The sequence below is a fragment of the Rhinolophus ferrumequinum genome, chromosome 24 (assembly GCF_004115265.2).
Source record: "Rhinolophus ferrumequinum isolate MPI-CBG mRhiFer1 chromosome 24, mRhiFer1_v1.p, whole genome shotgun sequence".
Lineage (NCBI taxonomy): Eukaryota > Metazoa > Chordata > Mammalia > Chiroptera > Rhinolophidae > Rhinolophus > Rhinolophus ferrumequinum.
In genome coordinates, this window is record NC_046307.1 from 15,277,154 (window position 1) to 15,291,523 (window position 14,370).

General features: G+C 41.1%; 1 protein-coding gene across 3 annotated transcripts in view; it reads left to right on the forward strand.

Moving 5' to 3' along the window:
- The window catches only part of LOC117016645 (protocadherin alpha-C2), a 177,649-nt gene that overhangs the window by 5,903 nt on the left and 157,376 nt on the right, over positions 1-14,370 (forward strand). The window contains exon 1 of one of the 3 annotated variants that reach the window (XM_033096132.1): positions 4,456-6,965. The exons of 1 other annotated variant lie outside the window; for it this stretch is intronic. In XM_033096132.1, the coding sequence (XP_032952023.1) occupies positions 4,578-6,965 (2,388 nt within the window). In that variant the 5' untranslated portion in view covers positions 4,456-4,577. Of the gene's footprint in view, positions 1-4,455; positions 6,966-10,725; positions 13,270-14,370 lie in introns of those variants that run through there. One more of the 3 variants, XM_033096125.1, reaches the window with a different exon arrangement.

Sequence of the window (14,370 nt, forward strand, 5' to 3'; positions counted from 1 at the left end):
ATATGAACAATCTTCATATAGTCAACTATATGAACAACTTTCAATAGTTTTGTTTTCCTTTATAAGATTTCTCCAGGAAATGTATTGTATTACTTCCTCTCTTTATAAAGATGAACCAGTTGCTTTATTTTCCTACTTTTCCACCTGTTCTTTCCTATGATTAATGTTATTTATTGAATATTTTAGTATTAATAAAAGCATAGAATAATATAGATTTATAGCAAAATTTATTTGTTAGTATTTATTTCATGGTATGTTTATAATTCAAATTAGTCATTCACTTAGGAAATACATTGATTAAAAAGTGGTCATATCCTCAAAAAAGGAAGATATATATGCTGAGATCTTTTAACAGATTATAATTATTATTATGCAGTTGGATTAATTTTGGTTAATATTAATTATCCATTAATGTTAGTAGCTGCACGTCTTTGTTGTCTATCTAAAAATGCTAGGCAAAGATCATCATGCTGTGCATACTGAGGATAACAGTGTTATTCTCACTTTTCTACAGAAGCTCCAATTTTCAAGTACCCCAATGGAAACAAAAACTGTCTCTGCTTTCGGTAAAATCTTGGGAAAACACATATTATTTTTCGATTATTCAATTTCAGTTAATAGTTTCCATTTCATGACTATGATTTTAGGAATTGTAATTTTATTTTCAAGTTAACTTGGTATGATACCAATGTAGTTTCATTTGCAGGGAAATAGTATTTTTATACAAGACAGAACACTTGGGAATACTATTTCTTGATATGTTCCTTCTTTTTCAAAAGACTTCCTTTCTAAGATTAGAATTGTAATTCTAGTTTCTGATATTACAATAAGTAACTAGAAAAGTAAGCCATCCCTTGAGGCACCTTTGAGACTTATGATCAGTCAAGAATACAAATAGTTAAGCATTAGAAATAGTTGTTTATTTTGGTAACAATATCTCTTTTCTCCTCCTTCTGAGAATACTGGAAGATATCACTTCCCTGTTACCTTGAGGTGTGATTTTTCTTTGACCAATGTAATGTGAATGATGTGTGTCACTTCCGAGCAGAAGTATATAATTTCCAGTGCTGCTTTTGCTGACTTCTGCTGTCTTTTGCTATTGCAGCAATTATGAAAGCATAGGTTGATGTTGAGGTGCTATAACATCAAAGCAGTCTGGGATGCTGAGCCAACATGTGGAGAAAAGCTGTCCTAGGCAGTCTCCCATAACCATAGAAGACTTTGAAGGAGCCAGAAATAAAACTGTGTTTATTTTAGAAGGAAAATTTAAATAGTCAATGTACAGCAACATATTCATTGGGATTCCACTGCCATTAAACCAATGTGAACAGAATGAATTTTAAGAGGAGAGTATTACAACAGATAATACAACTGATAGAACATTATTATTGAGCTTTTCACTAAGGCATCTGACCATTAAGCAGATTAATAACTTGGATCTCATGGGAAAAAAATATTGTGTTGTGATTTCTTTTTCTTACATTTAAAAGGTAGGAGAAGAAAAATAGTAAACTGAATTTAAAATGTTTTAGGCACCTCTTCTCTTTTTGTCTTGCCTACCATTCATTCCCTCTTCTTTATTTTTTTCTCCCCTTCTAGGGCATTTTTGTAGTTTTGTGAAGGACTGGGATGAAGATTTTGCAAGAATAAATGCTCAGACACACAAACTTTAGGGAATTGACAGTTTGCTTTGATAAGTACGAAGGGTATAATTTCAGCAATGGATACTATATTAGTTTCATAGGGCTGCTGTAACAAATTATCGCAAACTTGCTGGCTTAAAACAACAGAAATTTATTCTCTCACAGTTCTGGAGGCCAGACGTCCAATATCAAGGTGTTGTCTGGGCCACATTCCCTCTGAAGACTCTAGGAAAGAATTTTTCCTTGCCTCTTCCAGTTTCTGGTGATTCCTGGCAATTCTTGGCTTGTGGCAACATAACTCCAATTTCTGCCTCAGTCATCACATTTCTTTGCTGTGTCTCTGTGTACCTTCTCTTTTTCTGTTTCTTCTTAGGACATCTGTCATTGGATTTATGGCCAAGTCTAATCTAGGATGAAGTTAGGGTTAGGGTTACCTTAACTATATGTGTAAAGATCTTTATTCCAAATAAACTCACATTCTGGGGTTCTGGGTGGATATATCTTTTCAACCCACTACAGATACTATTCAACTCACTACAGATACCAGGAGATGTCGAATTTGGTGGTATCTGTTGAGCATGGCATCTCAGTTTCCTTTCCCCATTGGGGGAAATGTGCTTGGATTTCTGGCAGTGGCACTCTATCTCTCTGAGGGAAGGAGTGAGATATTCTAGGTCCTCAGAAACCCTGAATCACAGCAGAATATGCCTCATATCCTCAGACATGTCCTTCTGAAAATCCAGCAAAATTACCTCATAGGATTGCAAAAATTGCCTTAGGCAAACTATGTTTCCTAGAGCCAACACCTGAATTCTAGGTATAATTTCTCAATATGTCAACAGTTGCCAACATGTTGGCTACTAATTAGTATATCAAAATTACTGGGTATTGGAAATGTGCAGTTTCATTGCAACTACATCACGATGTAATGCCCAGTCTGTAGCTCTGTGATGGAATCAGTTTAAGCTTCAGGAGAAGTTGGTCACATGAGGCCTTATACTGGCCTTCACTTCACAAGAACCAAACTCCTCATTTTCAGTCTACATAATTTAGTTATGGCTGATTTCATGTCCTGGCTTCAACAATAAATAAGCGACCTATATCAGGCCAAGTAAGAACCATCACAACTATTGACTAAAGGAAAGATACATAATCTAAACTGGGTCAGAAGAAGTGATATTCTAGGATTTTTGCTGGGGCTGTTAGGAAAAGGGCATTTTCTTTCTGTTGAGCGTTTCTAAATGTAGCCTAAAAATATGTAGCCTAAAAGCTACTTTGGCCATTTTGCCATGACATGGCGAAATCCCACCTGAGAAGAAGGTCAGCAGAGGAAAATAAACCATAAATGTGGAAATATTTTCCTCATGGTATTATTGAAGTGTGTATACACAGCTCTGCCTAAAACCAGTAAATAATTATACATTTCAATGTATAAGACAATAAATGATGCTCTGCTTTCTTGATTAAGTCTGTTCACTAGGAGTTCATTGTTAGAGTATGATTAATATAAATACACATTTCCATAAGTGGTGTGAATAAGTATTGTAAGATATTGGACTCAAGGGAGAAATTAGTATTGGTTTTCAGTACTAGAAAAAGCTAGTTTTTCTTTAGCAAGAATTTTTCTTTTCTTTTTTGGAGACTGTAAATTTTGCAATTAATTTTGTTTTCCTCTTTGATGAAAAAAAAAATTTGTGACCTCTTTAGAGTAACTGAAAATTACTATTATGTATTTTGAACACTGACCCATTCCTCAGTTCATTTTATTTCATCCATATGTTTATCTTATTTTCATATTGTTTGTGTGTTGAAAGGGCCAGCTAAGAATTACTAAAAGAAGATATCTCAAACAATTAACACTAAAAAAAGAGATAATTTATACTATTCAACTTTCCAAATGTAGTAGAAAACAGAATATTCCTAAATTAAGAACACATTATTCAAGTGAGAAACAAATTATTAACTTTCAAACATCGGCAGACAGTTCAGAAAACAAAATTAAATGAAAAACCCAACAATGGAATAAATAAATGTATTTTCAATTGACTAAAATACCTATTTGAGTCCTATTTGCTTCGTTTGAAGAATGGTAAAAAAAAAAAGAGGTAATGAAGCCAAAATAATTGAAAGCAGGATCTCACAGAGATATTTTCACATCTATGTTCATAGTAACACTGTTCACAATAGCCAAGAGGTGGAAACAATCCAAATGTCCATACACAGATGGATGAATAGATACATAAAATGTGGTATATACATATGTTAGAATATAATTCAGCCTTAAAAAAGAAGGAAAGCCAGTCACATGCTACAACATGGGTGAAACTTGAGGACTAAGTGAAATAAGCCAATCACAGACAAAATAGTATATGATTCCACTTATATGAGGTATCTAACGTGGTTAAATTCATAGAAACAGAAGGCATAATGGTGGCTGGGGGTTGTGGTGTGGTGGTAGAAAAGCAGGAGTTGTCTAATGAGTATAGAGTTTCAAATTCGCAAAATGAAAATTCTGGATATCTGTTTCACAACAATGTGAATATACTTCACACTTCTTAACTGTATACTTAAAAATGGTTGAGATGGTAAATTTTATTATGTGTTTTTTTAACACAACAAGAAGGGGAAAATGATATATTTTAGAGTTTAAAAATAGGTATTTTTCCAAGATGAAAGTTATGAGTAAACTCAGGCCAGACAATAGTCTAGTTTTAAATCTACAGGATAAAGAGTAGAGCCTACATTTTGGCCACATGATGTCGCTGTCTACCACAGAGTGTTCTCCAAGAAGAAAAATACCCAGAGCCCCATTGTCACGCTAGAGAAGCAGAACAAATACGAGAAGCAGCAGGACTTGAGCAGAGACAAAAGAAGAGTATTTTAAATTTTGCAAAACATGATTTTCTAATTGGATCAACTCACTGAGGATTGGTAATGGTGTCTTCTATGAGAAAGGACGGGGAGGTTGGGCACCTGCTTCTCTCCTTTCTGTTCCTGGTAGGCTGGGAGGCCGGGAGCGGCCAGGTCCACTACTCGGTCCCCGAGGAGGCCAAACACGGCACCTTCGTGGGCCGCATCGCCCAGGACCTGGGGCTGGAGCTGGCGGAGCTGGTGCCGCGCCTGTTCCGGGTGGCGTCCAAAGGCCGCAGGGACCTTCTGGAGGTAAATCTGCAGAATGGCATTTTGTTTGTGAATTCTCGGATCGACCGCGAGGAGCTGTGCGGGCGGAGCCTGGAGTGCAGCATCCACCTGGAGGTGATCGTGGAGAGGCCGCTGCAGGTTTTCCATGTGGATGTGGAGGTGAAGGACATTAACGACAACCCTCCCTTATTTCCAATGGCTGTAAAGACGATCCGGTTTCACGAATCGAGGCTGCTTGATTCGCGGTTTCCTCTAGAGGGAGCATCTGATGCAGATATCGGAGTAAACGCTCTTCTCTCCTACAAGCTCAGCTCCAGTGAGTTTTTCTTTCTAGATATACAAACAAGTGACGAACTAAGCCAGTCTTTGTCTCTTGTGCTTAGAAAATCTCTTGATAGAGAGGAAACTGCTGAGGTTAATTTGTTACTGGTGGCTACTGATGGGGGCAAACCTGAGCTCACCGGCACTGTTCAATTGCTTATTAAGGTATTAGATGTGAATGACAATGAACCTACCTTTGACCAAGCAGTGTACAAAGTACAATTGTTAGAGAACACTGCAAATGGAACATTAGTGGTTAAACTAAACTCTTCTGATGCAGATGAAGGATCAAACAGCGAGATTGTGTATTCATTTAGTAGTGATGTGCCTTCCACTACAAAAACCAAATTCAAAATAAATCCCAGCACAGGGGAAATCAGAACTAATGGACAATTAGATTATGAAGAAACGAAATCCTACGAGATTCAAGTCACTGCATATGACAATGGAAGTCCGTCAATGTCTGGGCACTGTAAAATTTCAGTAAAACTTGTAGACGTCAATGATAACATACCAGAAGTCTCAATAACATCTCTCTCACTTCCGATCCGAGAGGACGCTCCGTTGGGCACAGTACTCGCCCTCATCATGGTGTCTGACCGCGACTCCGGTGCCAACGGGCGGGTGATCTGCTCACTAACACCTCCTGTCCCCTTCAAGCTGGTGTCCACCTTCAAGAATTACTATTCGCTGGTGCTGGACAGCGCCCTGGACCGCGAGAGAGTGTCGGCCTACACTGTGGCAGTGACCGCGCGGGACGGGGGCTCGCCTTCGCTGTCGGCCACCGCCAGCGTGTCCGTGGAGGTGGCCGACGTGAACGACAACGCGCCGGCGTTCGCGCAGCCCGAGTACACGGTGTTCGTGAAGGAGAACAACGCGCCCGGCTGCCACATCTTCACGGTGTCTGCGCGGGATGCGGACGCGCAGGAGAACGCGCTGGTGTCCTACTCGCTGGTGGAGCGGCGGGTGGGCGAGCGTGCGCTGTCGAGCTACGTGTCTGTGCACGCGGAGAGCGGCAAGGTGTACGCGCTGCAGCCGCTGGACCACGAGGAGCTGGAGCTGCTGCAGTTCCAGGTGAGCGCGCGCGACGCGGGCGTGCCGCCTCTGGGCAGCAACGTGACGCTGCAGGTGTTCGTCCTGGACGAGAACGACAACGCGCCGGCGCTGCTGCCGCCTGGGGCGGGCGGCGTGGGCGGCGCGGTGAGCCAGCTGGTGTCGCGGTCGGTGGGCGCGGGCCACGTGGTGGCGAAGGTGCGCGCGGTGGACGCGGACTCGGGCTACAACGCGTGGCTGTCTTATGAGCTGCAGCCATCGGCGGGTGGCGCGCGCAGCCCGTTCCGCGTGGGGCTGTACACCGGCGAGATCAGCACAACGCGCGCCTTGGACGAGGCGGACGCGCCGCGCCAGCGCCTGCTGGTGCTGGTGAAGGACCACGGCGAGCCGGCGCTGGTGTCTACCGCCACCGTGCTGCTGTCGCTGGTGGACAGTGGCCAGGCGCCGAAGACCCCCTCGCGGGTGTCGGCCGGCGCCGCGAGCGTGGACACGTCTCTAGTGGATGTGAACGTGTACCTGATCATCGCCATCTGCGCGGTGTCCAGCCTGTTGGTGCTCACGCTGCTGCTGTACACGGCGCTGCGTTGCTCGGCGCCGCCCATCCAGGGCGTGTGCGGGCCCGGGAAGCCCACGCTGGTGTGCTCCAGCGCTGTGGGGAGCTGGTCGTACTCGCAGCAGAGGCGGCAGAAGGTGTGCTCTGGGGAGGGCCCACCCAAGACAGATCTCATGGCCTTCAGCCCCAGCCTACCTCAAGGTCCAGGGTTATCAGAAGAAAGACAACCCTCAGAATCAGAACACTTAGGAAAGGTGAGTCTTAATTTTTTTCCTGTCAATTTTAGAATTGTTCTATTTCCTTTACTTATGATTCTATTAATTATTTTGATTCAAATCTCTGTCGTTATTTTATATCATTATCCTATTGTGCAATATTTCAGGAATGGGTTACAGGGCAATTTCTTGAATTGAGAACAATTTCCTTAAATGATTTAAAAAAATTTTTGCATTTTGGCTTTTCCATAATTAAATCTTTCCATGAATAATAGGACTTTAAGGATTGAAAAACACTTAAGCAAAATTTGAAAACTGAGTATTACCTATAAATGTTTCTTCTCAAAATTAAAAAAATATCAAATGCTAAAATTTATACAGTATGATTATATAATACTTATTTTTCATTTACACCATCCTTACATTCTGTCAGAGTATTTGAAATAAGACTATATTATGTATCTGAACATGTCCTAAATCATTCTTTCATTCAAGAATTCATTATCTGTTTATACAACAGTTAAAAAGTTCATTTTCCTTTTCTTTGTGTTTGAAAGCAGCCTAATGGATCTTTTAATGAATGCCAGGACCTCTAAAATTATCTATCACCGTGTTTCCCCGAAAATAAGACCTAGCCAGACCATCAGCTCTAATGCGTTTTTTGGGAGGAAAAAATAATATAAGATCGGGTCTTATATAACATTATGTTATATAACATTATGTTATATAACATTATGTTATATAACATTATGTTATATAAGACCCGGTCATATATTAAAAACTGCTCCAAAAGACGCATTAGAGCTGATGGTCTGGCTAGGTCTTATTTTCCGGGAAACACAGCATATAGGTCATTACCACACATGACATCACTGGAATAATTGCTCATTTTAGACATGACTTTCAGTAGTAAAATAACTTATTTTAGATAGAGATTTCACACTTGCAAAATCCTAGGAATTTTAAGGCATAGTAGAGAGTTAATTGAGAAAAGAGCCCTCTCTATATTTTGTTTAATTAAAAAATCTTAACATTTAAAAAATTACGTAGTGGGGTGGCCAGGTGGTGGGACTTTTTCTTCATATAAGTGAGAGTACTATAACCCAGTGTTTATGTTAGCTCATCCTTCCAGTATCAGTATTACTGGGCTAATGTATGCAGGCCTTCCACTGTGCAGAGATTGACAGCCTTCCTCTGGCACCACACTCTATACCTAGATAACCTTTTCCATGATGTGACTGTGAGCTCACTCAATTTCACCCGGCAACACCCATATTCCTAATGAAGTTGAGTTTTTTTCAAAGGTTAAGGACTGGTATTGGATGACTACATTTTCATTGGAAACTCCCGTGTTAGATAAGTAAAACACTAAACTTGGCAAGTAAATGTTATACTTGGAAAGGAAATTTAAAAAAAAATTTCAACCAAAAGAAGATGTCGTGGGGTGAAATAACTGTCTAAAACTGTCTTCTACTATTTGGTTCTTAGTTATTTGCTGTTTTCTGCTAAATGTACTTGGATATCGAGGAATCATAGAAATAGTTTCTACTAAGTGATCTTAGCCATAGCCATTTCACAGATAGGCTAGAATATCAACTTCATCTGGGATCTTCTTTTACAGGAATTGAGTTTGGTTGGGAAATCTTGAGTCCATTTAAGGGTAGTCTGTTCCTATGGGAAACTTACTAGCTCCTTAGCATTGATAAGCCTCAAAATTCAGAGTATGTATTTCCTGGGAATCAGAAAAGTTCATCTGAGGCATTATATCTTTATAGAGAAAAACAAATAGCTTGAACAAATGAGGAAGAAGCTTTATCTTTGGAGGAGTCGTCCCAAAGAAATCATAGAGTATCATAGCTATTCACCACCTTCGTGAGACTTGTGTGCAGAATGATGAGTGGTCAGGTGAAATCCTTCACACTGGAAGTCTGGCCATTGTGTTTTTGCTGTAGGTAAATGGTAAGCTTTTAAAACTATATACCCGTGTGCCTAAGTATCTCCAGGAGTCACAATCTATTGCTATATAAGTTCCTAGGTTTCCTTATTCCTTATTTACATTTTTCTTATGTTGCCTTAGTACACTCTTAAATGTCATAAAATGTATATTACTACAGTAAGTTGTCAAAGGTATCTCATTAATATGAAGTCCATGCTGTTTTAAAATTCTGTTTGTTCTCATTTTAATACTAGCTATTACCTTTCAAGATGCATCAAAACACTAACTAGTATATTGATCTCTATAATTATTTCCTAGATCCATGCTTTTCTAAAATAATTCTAAAGTGTTTACTTACTACTTCATGAACTAGTACAATAAAATCCATTTGAAATTATGTAAATTTGATATTAACAAATATCATTAATATAACTTACCTGTTTACTTACTTGAGAAAATTTATTTAAAATATTTATTCATTAAATATTCATAATTCATTCTATTGTAAATATAAGTGATAAAATATGAGTAAATTGCAATCCCAGCTTGCATTCAATGCGTACACAGAAAAAGAAACTGGCATGAAAACTTTTCTCCTAATACTTAAATCATGTATTTGATTTCATTTAAAAGGGGGCTGACTATAACTAAAAATGTGGACATTCTCTTACCTCTTCAAATTCAACCTCTTCCCATGGATTTTCTCTGGTTAACTTCCAAATGCTCAGAGAACTCATGCCTCACTGAATTCACTGAGATCTTTAGAATATTTTACTGCTTCGTCTTATATATGTTGAATAGTGAAGAATGTGCTAAAGATACTTTTTTCCTCTACTGATTGATTAAATAACCAATTCTTTCATGTAACAACATTTTAAGAAACCAGAATCCAGAAATTCATCCAGAGTGGAGATGATTAAATACACAATTATTTCATGTTGTGAACATTTTAGGATACACAGATAAACTAAAACGTATAAATGGCATGGATATGTTAAAAACAAATATACTCTTACTTGGTGTGATGTAAATGTAACAAAAATCCATACCATATAGTATTGTCATGCAGCAAATAACAAATTTACAAAAGAACTGCACTTGCACTGTAAAAGACTGACTTTGGTATCCTTATATAAATAACAGTTAAGACAGCTAACAGGGATATAGTCATTGGATAAAGCACATAAGACATTCTACAAATAAATAAATAATAAAGTGAACATATTTTACAAATTAACAATTGCCAAAATAATATAGAATATACGGATATATATCCATACATATTTCAAATGTTTCGATGTTTTGATGGTCACAAATATCAAAGGCATGCTTTTTCTATAAAATGTAGATTTCGAGGCCAAGTGGTTAAAGGTTTGGCTCTTGAATCAGATTGAGATCCCATCCAACCACCACCAGTTAATATCGTTTTTAAGTTATTTAATTTGTGTATGCTTCTACTTCCTTGTTTGCAAAAAGCGAAACATTAATACTTACCTCAGAGAGTTGTGAAAATTTAATGAGGTAACCCTATTAAAACAAATAGAACTATGCTTGTCTCATGGGAAATATATCCAATAGATATCCACTGCTGTTATAACAGTAATCACTATTTTACTATATTTTACTGCACGTCATGGATTGGCAGAATTGAAAGTGATGAATTAGTATAAAAGTTTTAAAGATACATTTTGATAAAATATAAAGACTTTGAGGCATGCTTGAAGGAAATTACAATGAAAATAGAAATTTGGGAAAGTTCAAAGTATAAGGAAAAGAAGATAATACATTTAATACTTACACATTTAGCCACATGATGTCGCTGTCCTCCACAAGGTCTTTCACCACAAAAGAAATACAGCGTGCATTACGTACTCAGATGCTGCTTTTCCTTACCATCTCTGAAATATGGTCACGGTAAGGTTATTTAAGAAATGAAGAATAAGGAATTCAGATTATTTTTTAAATTTTGGACCAATGCAAGAGCGACCCAATATTTGGAAAAGGTTTGCAATGGTGTTTTCCTGGAGAGAAGGTCTAGAGGCCGGGCGTCTGCTGCTCTTGCTTCTTCTGCTCCTCACAATCTGGGAAGCTGGGAGCGGCCACGTCCGCTACTCGGTCCCTGAGGAGGCCAAACACGGCACCTTCGTGGGCCGCATCGCCCAGGATCTAGGGCTGGAGCTGGCGGAGCTGGTGCCGCGCCTGTTCCGGGTGGCGTCCAAAGGCCGCAGGGACCTTCTGGAGGTAAATCTGCAGAATGGCATTTTGTTTGTGAATTCTCGGATCGACCGCGAGGAGCTGTGCGGGAGGAGCCTGGAGTGCAGCATCCACCTGGAGGTGATCGTGGAGAGGCCGCTGCAGGTTTTTCATGTGGATGTGGAGGTGAAGGACATTAACGACAACCCGCCGGTTTTTCCAATGGGAGTGAAAAAATTGTTTATTTACGAATCCCGGCCGCCTGGTTCTCGGTTTCCGCTAGAGGGCGCATCAGATGCAGATATAGGAACCAATTCGCAGTTGACTTACAGTCTTAATTCCCATGAATATTTTACCTTGGATGTTAAAAGAAATGATGAGGAAATTAAATCCCTTGGACTCGTGTTGAAAAAACTTTTAAATCGAGAGGACACTCCTGAACATCACTTACTAATAATGGCAGTTGATGGTGGGAAACCAGAGCTCACTGGCACTACTCAACTGAAGATCACCATTTTGGATGTAAACGACAACCCCCCAGAGTTTGAGAGGACGGTCTACAAAGTCAGATTATTCGAAAATGCACCAAATGGTACCCTAGCAGTGATTGTTAACGCCTCTGATTTGGATGAAGGAGTAAATAAGGACATTGTATATTCTTTCAATTCAGACACCTCAGCAGATACTCTGTCAAAATTCCACTTAGACCCGGTTAATGGATACATCACTGTAAAGGGTGACATAGATTTCGAGGAAACTAAGTTGTATGAAATCCAGGTAGAAGCGACAGATAAAGGAACTCCTCCAATGGCAGGTCACTGCACTGTTTTAATAGAAATTTTGGACACCAATGATAATGTCCCTGAGTTGGTAATCAAATCACTATCGTTACCTGTATTAGAAGACGCTCCACTTGGCACGGTCATCGCCCTGATCAGCGTGTCCGACCGCGACTCCGGTGCCAACGGGCAGGTGACCTGCACCTTGACGCCCAATTCCCCATTCAAGCTGTTATCCACTTTCAGAAATTACTATTCACTGGTGCTGGACAGCGCCCTGGACCGCGAGAGCATGATGAACTATGAACTGGTGGTGACCGCGCGGGACGGGGGCTCGCCTTCGCTGTCGGCCACCGCCAGCGTGTCCGTGGAGGTGGCCGACGTGAACGACAACGCGCCGGCGTTCGCGCAGCCCGAGTACACGGTGTTCGTGAAGGAGAACAACGCGCCCGGCTGCCACATCTTCACGGTGTCTGCGCGGGATGCGGACGCGCAGGAGAACGCGCTGGTGTCCTACTCGCTGGTGGAGCGGCGGGTGGGCGAGCGTGCGCTGTCGAGCTACGTGTCTGTGCACGCGGAGAGCGGCAAGGTGTACGCGCTGCAGCCGCTGGACCACGAGGAGCTGGAGCTGCTGCAGTTCCAGGTGAGCGCGCGCGACGCGGGCGTGCCGCCTCTGGGCAGCAACGTGACGCTGCAGGTGTTCGTGCTGGACGAGAACGACAACGCGCCGGCGCTGCTGCCGCCTGGGGCGGGCGGCGTGGGCGGCGCGGTGAGCCAGCTGGTGTCGCGGTCGGTGGGCGCGGGCCACGTGGTGGCGAAGGTGCGCGCGGTGGACGCGGATTCCGGCTATAACGCTTGGCTGTCTTATGAGCTTCGGCCGTTAGCGGGGGCCGCGCGCAGCCTGTTCCGTGTGGGGCTGTACACGGGCGAGATCAGCACGACGCGTGCCCTAGACGAGGCGGACGCGCCGCGCCAGCGCCTGCTGGTGCTGGTGAAGGACCACGGCGAGCCGGCGCAGGTGTCTACCGCCACCGTGCTGCTGTCGCTGGTGGACAGCGGCCAGGCACCGAAGACCCCCTCGAGGGTATCGGCCGGCGCCGCGAGCGTGGACACGTCTCTAGTGGATGTGAACGTGTACCTGATCATCGCCATCTGCGCGGTGTCCAGCCTGTTGGTGCTCACGCTGCTGCTGTACACGGCGCTGCGGTGCTCGGCGCCCCCCACTCAGGGAGTGTGCGGGCCCAGGAAGCCCACGCTGGTGTGCTCCAGCGCCGTGGGGAGCTGGTCGGATTCGCAGCAGAGGCGGCAGAGGGTGTGCTCTGGGGAGGGCCCGCCCAAGGCCGACCTCATGGCTTTCAGCCCTAGTCTTCCACCTGGTCCGTTTAGCCGGGATAGAGAAGAGCAGCTGGATGTGGATGTTGATCTTTCTGCCAAAGTGAGTAATTTTTAAATTCTTTTCAGTGTCTTTGTTTTTTATCCCTCCATATTTCTACTGCTTTGGAAACATTTTAACAGTTAATTACTCTGGTTTTGGTAATTAGAATTTTCCAGGTCCTGGTTTTATGGTTAAAATGTTTGAAAATCTTGTGACTAATGTTTTTAAATCGAATCAGCAATAAGTAGTGTCAACCAAACTTACTGTTGTTGTTGTTGTTGTTCTTAGATGGAGTAATATAATTATTTTATCGCTAAGGTCTGGATAGGAACGAAATATATTTTCCTGGATGAATGCACTGTTTAGACTATTGACTCCAACTGTGGTGTACTAATCCCTGCACAATGTTTTAATAGCTTTTGCCACTTTTCATTTAGCGTTCTTACTGGATTTTAGTCCAAATGTCACCGGCCCATTTTATGAATTCACCCTAGATGAATTCTCCTTTTTTTTTTTTTTACTATTATCTTATATCTTCAATTTCAAATATTAGTTTTTCAAACCTGTTATCTCTTATGGAGTCTCTATTACTCACTGATTCATTTATCTGGATTCTAAGTTTTTCCTCTCTACTTACACATGATTTGTTTCAGTTCTTGTGCTCACATTTGGCAATATGTGTATTGCTGATAATTTCCCAACTGGGTAAAAAATATAAACAGAAAAATTTTATTGCTTTTAGAATTATATCTTTGTCCATCTTCAGTTTCTCAGTACTTCTATTAGTAAGCATTAAAAAAATCAATAGGGAGTGAAATTTTAATACTCTCTTTATACCATGATTTAGAAAATACTCTTTTTGAAAGAATATTATTAATCTTAACGATTATTATTTTCCATCTGAACAATTTGTTGAAAGTAATACTTATACCTAATTTAAAAACTATTCTACTATCAAAACTTATTAATCATTAATGTCTTTTGCATACAGTATTAAGGATGCTAATGTCCAAAAAATTCAATAAGTCAATGTCATTACTGGTAGTCTTCCTCTGAATACCAAGCTGTCTATTAATGTGTCATGTAGTAAGTACAAAGATCTAAATAGCTTCCCCAAATAAAATTGAAGTGAGATTGTTTTTTTCAGTCAATTGCCTATTT